At 38.2% G+C, this 10,918-nt stretch overlaps 1 protein-coding gene across 8 annotated transcripts in view; it reads right to left on the bottom strand.

The window, feature by feature from the left end:
* The window catches only part of LOC133564300 (solute carrier family 35 member F5-like), a 40,959-nt gene that overhangs the window by 3,804 nt on the left and 26,237 nt on the right, over nt 1–10,918 (bottom strand). For all 8 annotated transcript variants that reach the window (XR_009809267.1, XM_061918506.1, XM_061918507.1 and 5 more), the window contains 6 exons: nt 10,245–10,309; nt 10,068–10,172; nt 9,830–9,989; nt 5,582–5,672; nt 2,775–2,929; nt 934–1,021 (listed from right to left, as the gene is read on the bottom strand). Coding sequence is in view for 7 of the 8 variants with exons in the window: in XM_061918506.1 (XP_061774490.1) it covers nt 967–1,021; nt 2,775–2,929; nt 5,582–5,672; nt 9,830–9,989; nt 10,068–10,172; nt 10,245–10,309 (631 nt within the window). In the remaining variant the exon portion in view is untranslated. The remainder of the gene's footprint in view (nt 1–933; nt 1,022–2,774; nt 2,930–5,581; nt 5,673–9,829; nt 9,990–10,067; nt 10,173–10,244; nt 10,310–10,918) is intronic.

The following is a 10,918-nucleotide window of genomic DNA, read 5'->3' as shown; positions in this document are numbered from 1 at the left end:
CATGTAATGGTGGTTCTTTGGTCAACATTTAGCATAGATTATGTTTTACAGACCGTTTTCAAGCCACTTTCTGACCATCTCCTTCGCCGTTTTGTGGGTGGTCTTATTAAAGTGGCTCCACTTCGACAGCATCTCCTACCCGCAATCTTTGTTGTAGTTTTTAGCGCTTCCATAGCAAGTTTACTGATGGATGAAAGTGAGAACTGTATGCTACTTTGTATGAGAAATGGCAACAGCGGAGGATCAATGTGCAGGTACGAGCCAGTCTGCCCCACAACCAGAGGATAGCGAAAAAGAAGGGGGCTTGTTGATTACGGTGCAGACTTGCGCAAAGAACTTCGGATAAACTCATACCTTAAATAGAGATATCCGCTGACGTCACAAGGCATAAAACGTCACAGGTCAGTGCAAATTCCAAACGGCTGGTTAGGAGGAAATATGAAGATAGGCAAGATTGTTTTATAAATATCTCCCCGGTTTGATTTAAAATTTTCGGAACTTATGCAGATTCCATATACACAACAGTTAGAACCAATAGGTAAGAAAAGTTGGGCTGGTTATCGATCAGAGGCACATAGGGGCGTGAATGCTGTGACACCTACACTGATATGTGAACATATGAGAGAATGTTTGTCTAAAACTGAATACTGTACTTAAATGGATGGAATTGAAATTTTTTTACAATGGGAAAGACTGTATGTCCTCTTTAATATATTATTAATATGATTATATTATTGTTTACTTGCATTAAATTTAAAAAGTTTTGAAAATATTTATTAGGTATCTGTTTTCTAATCAGAAAAACAAAACTATCAGTTATTTCCACTGTAACATCAGTTAGTAATAAAATTGGAAAAGTATAGAGTATTTTCGGAATTGTTCCCCAGTCACAATCACACTAGTAGGCAACACAGCACAGAAAGATTGACTTACCTGAATCATTATCATAAACACAGGTTTCTTCATTCAGGCTGTGTGCAGCGGAATAAGGCTTTCACATAGCTCAATGTCCTCTGGCAGTCTAGGGGAGAGAAATGGAGTGTCAGTCATTTACATAACGGTTCTTAAAAGGAACTATATGTGATTAGGTTCAATTGAAAACTATGTGAGTTTAAATGTGCTGTAAAGGTGCGTCAAAGCCAATACATTTTTGATCATTCAATGACACTAACATTCTGGGAAATACCACAAAAAGTGTCACATGGGAAAGACAAACAATATTTCAATTTTAGTTTTCAACTTTTTGCAACTCAACACTAAGAAAACGGAAATGCTGATTATCGGTCCTGCTAGACACCAGCACCTATTTAATAATACCACCTTTACATTTGACAACCAAATAATTACACAAGGCGACTCAGTAAAGAATCTGGGTATTATCTTCAACCCAACTCTCTCGGTTGAGTCACACATTAAGAGTGTTACTAAAACGGCCTTCTTTCATCTCCGTAATATCGCTAAAATTAATTTTGTCCACTCGCAACACCGTGATCATTATTGATGCATTCGTTATGTCTCATCTCGATTACTGTAACATATTATTTTCGGGTCTCCCTATGTCTAGCATTAAAAGATTACAGTTGGTACAAAATACTGCTGCTAGACTTTTGACAAGAACAAGAAAGTTTGATCATATTACGCCTATACTGGCTCACCTGCTCTGGCTTCCTGTGCACTTAAGATGTGACTTTAAGATTTTACTCCTCACGTATAAAATACTACGCGGTCTAGCGCCATCCTATCTTGCTGATTGCATTATACCATACGTCCCAGCAAGAAATCTGCGTTCAAAGAACTCCGGCCTATTAGTGATTACCAGAGCCCAGAAAAAGTCTGCGGGCTAAAGGGCGTTTTGTATTCGATCTCCAGTACTCCGGAATGCCCTCCCGGAAACAGTTAGAGATGCTACCTCAGTAGAAGCATTTAGGTCCCATCTTAAAACTAATTTGTATACTCTAGCCTTTATATAGACTCCCTTTTAGACCACTTGATCTGCAGTTTCTTTTCTGCTCTGCCCCCCTCTCCTATGTGGAGAGGAGGGGCACAGATTCGGTGACCACAGATGACTCGCTAGCTGTCCAAAGTCGGGACCCAGAGTGGACCACTCATCTGTGCATCATCTGGACTCTCACAATAGTATGCTAGATCCACTCGACGTCCATTGCACTGGTTGCATAGGGAGGTTGTCCCCACATCTGCGGTCCCCTCCAAAGTTTCTCATTGTTATCCCATTGGGTTGAGTTTTTTCTTGTCCTGATGTGGGATCTGAGCCGAGGATGTCTTTGTGGCTTGTGCAGCCCTTTGAAACACTCGTGATTTAGGGCTATACAAGTAAACATTGATTGATTGAGTGATAGTTTCCTAAAAAGAATGAAACATGTTCATTAGGGTACCAACTTTTGAAATCACGTTAAATTCATAAATCAAACAATAGATATATTATAGTAGCATCATTATAGAGGGAACTTGTTTTCCCATCTGCTGGTACTTAAAAGGAAGAAACATTTTTTTCCTCAAAATGTTTCCTTTCTTAAAATGTTTCACTTGTGCTTCTATTAGTGCTTCAAGTTCCGAATCCCATTTTAATGACTTTAATGTTTTTGGCTGAGGTGTTAAAAGCAAGTGAAAACCTAAAAATAAGGGAAGCAAGTGTGATGTACACAGTATGAAACACATAGTTCCTCACAGAAAACTGCAGCAGCAGCAGCAACATGACAGCTTCTTGTACTAGTGTTGCTTCATCTTGTAAGCACAAGGAGAACAACAGTGTGTACCTCTGGATGCGATGTCTTCGAAAGCTAAAGGCATACAGTCTCCTCAGCCCCACCATGACAGGATCCCAGTTATTGTAGTGGCATAGAAGTGTGGCAATAAAGAAGGAGAGAAAGACAGGCACAGCTCCTGCAAAAAACTGCCACGAGAAATGTACCTGTATATAAAAAAACAGAAGTAGGAGAAAATACATTATTATTGCTGATGATAATTCCTTGTATTTGTCTAAAAAGGGTGAGGTGTCTACACACTAGTATTCAAGTTAGAACAATACACAAGCTGTGTTATAATTAACAGGCTCTCTGTTCTACCCAGTAGATTAATCAAATTTAAAACATTTGTAAGCACGTACAACACTTAAGACCTTTAGCTTATTACTATCCATCCATTCATTTTCTACCCCTTGTCCTCCTCGGGGTCTCAGGAGGTGCTGGAGCCTATCCCAGCTCCAGTCGGACGGAAGGCAGTGTACACCCTGGACAAATCGCCACCTCATCGCAGGGCCAACATAGATAAAAAACATTCACACTCACAATCTCACACACTAGGAACAATTTAGTGTTGCCAATCAACCTATCCCCAGGTGCATGTCTTTGGAGGTGGGAGGAAGCCGGAGTACCCAGGGAGAACCCACACAGTCACAGGGAGAACATGCAAACTCCACTCCTTCAAATTGTGAGGCACACGCACTAACCCCCGTTCTACCGTGCCTATCTGTTTAACAGTATGTGGAATCAAATTATACAATGGATTAGGCAAAGAAATCCAACAAAATGGTCTAATATGATTCAGTTTAAGAAGCTGTTGAAACTCAAAGTGTTTACAAATTACAAAGAAGAAAAATCTTGATTAACTTCTTGAATTTTATTGAAAAATTAGATAATTTTGTTCATCTCATTATGTGAACCATAAACATAAACCATAAAAGACTTAACTATATATTTATGAGAAATTCTTTATTGATTATGAATTTATTAATGACTAACTTACTCATTTGTCTTTTTATTAAATTACTTATTTATTTATTAATTCACTGTTGTTACTGATAGAAAACAAACAAATGTGTAAGAAATTGCTATTAAACAAAAAGAAGTAGGATTAAAAAAGGTTTGCTTCCTCCCACTCCTTTTCTGACATGCTTTTACGAGAAACTGGAATGTAATGTATCATATTGCAATTGTATGCATGTTTAAAATAAACTAACACCAGTAGGTAGTAGTAAGTACACAGGAACACGTGTGTAGAGAGCTAACAGATGCAAAGAGATGGAAAGGTTTGTGACAAGAATAAAAAGAAAAAAGGCGTCATTGTCAGCGACGTATGTAAATAATGCAACTCACCCAATGTGTATTTTGTACGGATGAATACATATTATCAAGTTCTCAATAGTAATTTAACTCAAGGGGTTGCAGGGAAAATATATGTAACCCAGACACATTCATAGGTCTGTGTAACCCAGGTTAAAAAAAAAACAAATCCTCTTGTTACAGTGCTAAAAAAATCTTCCACTTGGTAACCAAACGAGCAGAATAGGCATAGACTTGTATACCCTCCGTACAAACATTCCATTGTTTAAATAAAATACATTTTTGACACCAATACTTGAGGCAGGCAACTCCATAGGTTTAACATCATTGGATCACATTCAAATACACCACATAGAGGCTGTAATGTACACAAGAGGCAGTATCAGCATGATATAATTTCCTTATTATTAGCAGCCTATCATTGCTTTTGTGTTTGTTATCTCGCCGTCAATCTTAATGAGTATTAAATAACAGATCTGTTCCTCACGAGTAGTGATGAAGCTTTAGAGTGTGTCAATTTATCAAGATTTTCACCAGCAGTTTATCTCAGGTTATAATGTGTAGATTTAGAATCCACAGTATTGGCATTTATTCACAGCAGGCTGGACTCGAGGGTGATTCTCCCTGCCCCTCCTGGACCCCACTGGCCTGTGCTCACACTGACTGTAGCTTGCTTGTCCGATCACTTTAACACTGCTGTGTGAACTCTAATTTCTGACTTTGTGGATAAGGTTCAATGTTTTTTCAACACATTTTGATTATTTTTATTGTGAGAGATGACAGGTGTCATTAATTACTGCACAAGAGGAGCGATCACATTAATTAAATGACAAATCTTTATTGCACACACAAATGTAGTCACTGGTGGGCGAGCATATTATTGGTTTGCTTATTATTAGCCTTTGTACTTTATTTTGATTATGATGTGTGGGCTAATCGTTATCATTAAGAACTTACAAGTCATTCTATGACACCAACGTTACGTGCTCATATGTGCATGCAATTGTGCCAAAGGAGGTGTGTTCTTCACTAAAACACGGATCCAATGAGTAATAGCCAAATATGCTGGACTTGAGGTGTAAAGCGTGTCCAAACACATCCAGGTATGATTGGCCTATTGTGTGTACAGCCCAAAATAGAATCATAGTTTGGCCAAAGTTTATATACAGCATTGTTTTTCAAACATAAAAAGTGTGTAATTTTTTTCAATCAAGTTCTTGCGGACAGCAATGTACACCAGGATGCTCCCGGCTGACAACTTTAAATAAAATTCACCAGCAAATGTATCCGGCATACATTTTAGATGTGAAATGAGCCATTTGTCCACACATTTATCTAAAAAGTTTAATTTCTCCATCTATAGTTGAGCAGTGACTTTGAATTAATGTAAAACAATAATGTGGTTGTAAACATTTCATATTTTAAAATGTTCATTGGAGACAGGCGGTGTTGACTTAGCATTCAAACAATTCACATTGGTATTGTTCAAGAAAAAAACTGACCTTCTGCATGCAAATATCTGCCAAAATAGAGAGCGGTATGGTGAGGCTCAGGGCCAGTGTACCAATTAGGGATGATGTGAGGAAACAGCCCCTGTGGAAAAAAGAAATGCCCATATATAATAATGAGAATATATTGAAATTTGGGCTGTCAAAAATAAAGACTTAACAAAGGATTAATAAATAAATAAAAAATCGCATTAGTCATGTATATAAACATATTAATCACCCAATTTATATTGACCGTACATATAGGGATGAGAACCGTTCATAATTGAACCAATACTGTACCAATGCCGGTACTCAACGGTACCAATTTTTGGTACTTTTGTGTGTGGTAATAAATATTGTTTTTTAAGGCTGGCGCACATGCAGAGGCTAAGGTGGCCCATAAGGCCTGGGTTATTGCTGGTAGACCTAAATAGGGACCTGTTCTTGAGCACAAAAAGCTAACCAATACTAGATACAAATTAGGGCTGGGCGATATATCGATATATTCGGTATAAGACGGGTTTGTCTCTGGGCAAAAACGTTGCTACACAAAGTAGCATTACTGCTAATATGTAGCATCATTTGAAAAGTCACCCGCGAGAGAGTGAAGAGTGCCTACTCCGCATATCAACATCTCCATTCGGTGCCACACCAACAAAATGCCGAGGCAACTATTTCCACATCAACACCGGATGAAAAAATACTCAACAGAAGAAGATAACGTCCGCAGGAACCTACCACATAGTGAAGGACATACACAATTTGATTTCCTATTATGCAGCTCCTTTATATTTGACAGTTATTGAAATATCTTGTGTGACATCATGCACAAATCTGCACTTTATTTGATTTAAAATATTGCAGTGGCGTTTTGTACAAAAAGTGCACTTTAATTTAGTGTTGTTTTGATATGTCATTTTAGTGACAGCATGCACAAAAGTGCACTTATAGCTTGTTTTAAAATGTATCTGACAATCTTGCACTTTCTGTATTGAAATGACATCAATGTTTGTGTCACTGCTTAATAACTGTTTAATAAATACAGTTTTGGTCAATTGACTTAGTTGTGATTTACGTCTCTGCATGAAAGTTTAAAATGAGCATATAATAATGCAGTATGAACAAGAATGTTTTTAATGTAGATACATAGAATCATCATACTGGTGTGATTATATGCATCAAGTGTTCATTCAAGACTAAGGCAGAATATCGAGATATATATCGTGTACCGTGACATGGCCTAAAAATATTGAGATATTAAAAAAAGGCCATTTCACCCAGCCCTAATACAAATATGCAGTGCGCTTTGTTAGCAAGCATGAGCAAGCCCCGAGAGCTGAATCTATGGCGTGCAAACTGGCTTCTGTCACTGGAAGTTAAAAATATAAATAGGGTAAATAGCAGCATTGCCATGTAACATTGAGGGTGTATCTGGTGGAGGAAATATAACTGAACTATGGAGGCAGCATTATGCTGCTCTCTTCAAGTGTGTCAGAAGTGAGCCATATTTTACAAACAACATATAGGAGGAAGTGGAACTCATCAGCCCCTATTACATTTCCCAAGCCATCAGGCAACTAGCTGATAAAGCATGTGGCATGGATAATATTACTGCAGAGCACCGGAAGCTAGCAAGGCCTAGGGTAGCTGTGTTGCTCTCCATCTGTTTTACGGGGTTGGTAATGCATGGCGTCCTGCCAGATGGTATGCCGACAGTTATTTTAGTAACTGTCATTAAAGACAAGACTGGTAAGGTAAGGAGTATAGACAATTATCGACCTCTCGCCCTAGCCAGCATACTATCTAAAGTGAAGGAAAGTGATGATAATATGCTTTAAAAGAAGCAGTAGAAAAATACAGAGTGTAGGGCTTTACAATGTTGGTAGGCTTTATTGATGCATCTAAAGCATTTCACAGAGTCAACCATCACAAACTCTTCACCAAGCTGAAGCATAAGGGTGTTCTGGGTAGCATCATATGTATTTTGGCGAATTGGTGCGACAGGCAGACGATGCAGGTAAAATGGGGGAGTAGTTTATCCTCTCCCTTTAAAGTTGGCAATGGGGTACGGGAGGGTGGGGGCTTTAATCAGCAGGCCTATTTAGTCTGTATATGGATGACCTGTCAAGGCAGTTTAGAGATTGCAGAACATGGTGCGCAGTTGGAAACACCTTAATCAACCACTTTATGTATGCTGATGATTTGTCCATTATATCTCCCAGTAGTGCAGGGTTCCAACAGCTTCAGACTATGGAATCAAGTTAGACATCAAGTATAATGCCACAACAAGTATGGTAATGATATGTAAGACCAAGGAGGATCAACTTCTTAATTTCCCAGGTTTCTACTTGTCTGGGCAAACCCTGTCTGTGTGCAGCAATGTAAAATACTTAGGCCACATAATCAATGACAAAATGGAGGATGATGCTGACATGCTTGAGCAGAGAAGAATACTGTATGTCCAAGCCAATATGTTGGTGAGAAAATGTCCCTACTGGTCTAATGAAGCGAAAGTGTACTTGTTTACAGCTTACTCCATCCACCCTAATGTACACGTCACCCCTCTGTGTGAGGTTCAAGAAAGAGAGCTTGCGCAATCTTTTTTGTGATTTAGGGATAAACAACTTCCATGCCACCCTGAGAAAACTGATATTTAAGTTTATATGTAGACTGCAGGGGTCTGAGAATGATCTTATAGTACGGATAACCAATCCTAGGTGTATTTCTGTTAGGTACCAATCCTATATAGGGAAACTTTGGTATCGGTGCCTTTTATATGATGTGTAGGCGCATTTTTAAAGTATATTTTTTATTGCTGTTTTTATTTAATTATTAGTTGCGTTTTACTGAATAAGCACAAGCACTGCTTTAATGTTATTTGATAATGACTTACATACTGTGTTTTTCGTTGTATGTACAGGATGTGATTATATGTCTACTTGGATGTTGGCGTCTACAATAAAGCTTGATTGATTGAATATTGCAACAATTAAAAATTAGTTGATTATGATAACTGATGTCCAGTTTTTATATCTTGTTTTATTATCACACTTCTGAGTCTCATTTGCAGGTGTGACACTAAGTTGCAAATACAGTTAAAAGTCAAAGATGTAAGATGGCATTAGTGTATAGCTTGTGACGTGCTAGTCATTTTAGTCTTATTAGTCTGTCTGTTGTGCCCTACAAAGTGTTAATACTATAAGTATTGAACTTATTACGCACCAAATGTTTGTAAGGTGCATCTTAAGTGTAGTAATCATTAACAAATTTGAAGGTGCTAAAATTAAAAAGTTAAAATCGCTAATGCTAATTAAAATCAATTCAATAGCAAAGCCAACGTATATTAGCATCAAGCTAGCACATTTTTGGAAAATTGGAGCCTTACTTAACTTGGATTGGAGCGTTTTTGAGTCAATTTCTTTGTTGGCATTGAAAATTGCAACATTACTTAGAGGTAGTTGGCTGAGTCTACTCTCAGTGCTGCTGGAGTGATCGCCAAGTGCTCTAAGTGTGACAACCGGTCGTGACGTCACGCGCAACCCAGGTACCGAAACATGACACCATTGAGTTTTATGCGAATCGGTGTCCATAGGACGGGCAGGATTCGGTGAATGCCAAAAAAGAACCGGATTTGGTACTCTTGTGTCTTAACAGTGGATGGCTAATCTAAAAGCAGTTCTGGTTGTTATACAATCAGTGAATAAGTCAATGTATGTCTTATTGCAAAAGTGAGTGGGGAATGCTTCCTGGCAAATTTCACTTTGATATAAATGCTGAAAGTACTTTAGATAAAACCAAATGAACCAAAATGAGCGAATACATGACATACATTTGAGTAAAACATTTTTAAAATGTTCCTGTCTGAAATTCTTGACAATAAAATTATATTTGTGTCCAAATATTAGGGTCCATTTTTTAAAGTTAATTTATATCATGGAAGTGAGTAATAACCTGTAAGTAATCCTGATTATCCATCCATTTTCTACCGCTTAATCCCTTTTTGGGGGTTGCGGGGGGCACTGGCGCCTATCTCAGCTACAATTGGGCGGAAGGCGGGGTACACCCTGGACAAGTCGCCACCTCATCGCAGGGCCAACACAGATAGACAAACAACATTCACACTCACACACTAGGGACAATTTAGTGTTGCCAATCTAATCCAATTTAAAAAAAATAATTATTTGACAGCACTAAATAAAACGCAATATATCTAAATAAATACATGTTTTTAAGTCTATGAACGTGGTATGTAGGACCCACCAGAGCCAAAGAAACTCAGAGAGAACTGTTCCAATCAGACCATTGACAAGGATGTAGGTCCACACGAGCTGGCTGGGAAGCTCAAAGGCCTCAAACCCTGTGTAGTGAAGCAGGAGGAAGCCAGGCCACAGCAGCAGCAGATTGAATAGACCTACAAACCCTGAAAGACACAATAACGGCGCCATCTTGCACATATCCAAAGACACAATTTAAGTGAATGTGATGTGTGTAATCTTACCAAAGAACATGGGAATATCAAGCTTATCCTCTCGATCTACCAGTCTTTTGATTAATACAATATAGACAGCATATAGTAACGCCCCAGCCAGTGACCATAAGGAACCTGCAAGAACATGCATACATGTTTGGAAAAGTGTTGTTCAACCAGTGATACTGAATGAAAAGGACTCGTTACCAATTGTGCCTCTCTCGTCAGGACGGTCCATGCTGGAAAGGCTCACAAGTGCAACACCCCCCATACTAAACAAGAAAGGAACTAAATGAATTACGGGAAGACAAAACTGACATTAAAAACATTTAACTAAATAAAACCTCACATCCTGAGTAAATAAATACAGTATTCTGGCTATGGGTGTAACAATTCATGTATTCGTATTCAGATTTTTTAGTTTACAGCGGCAAATTCCCGCATTGATCAGTAAGGGACAGGAAGAGTTTTTTTTGCATCATGCATAAACTCGGTTATCAAACACAAACAGACGCTTAAAGGGAAACTGCACCATCATCCACAATCCTTATAACAACACACGTCTCTTCTTTGTGCCTTCTAAATAGGGGAATAACTTCTAGCAAAAGACGGCTAACAAAGCAGGTAATAAAGATGAACCTATTTTGCCCATAAAGTCCCTAGAAAATGATCCAAAAACCTTCAACGTTTTAGACAGTGGTGAGCCATCACAGCCAGCAAGGCCTTTTGTGTTGACCTAACAAGTCATATTAATAAAAGTTAATTTGATTTTTAATTTACTTTCTATAAATATATAAAGTATTCATTATGTTTTCTTCATGTCAAATTAGGCTGCAGTGTTGCTTGTTTTTACATTAGAGCTTTTATCCAATCAGAATTCA

This window comes from Nerophis ophidion, linkage group LG13 (assembly GCF_033978795.1).
Source record: "Nerophis ophidion isolate RoL-2023_Sa linkage group LG13, RoL_Noph_v1.0, whole genome shotgun sequence".
In the NCBI taxonomy this organism is placed as follows: domain Eukaryota; kingdom Metazoa; phylum Chordata; class Actinopteri; order Syngnathiformes; family Syngnathidae; genus Nerophis; species Nerophis ophidion.
Note: the sequence above shows the minus strand (reverse complement) of the source record. Positions and strands in the feature narration are given on the sequence as shown.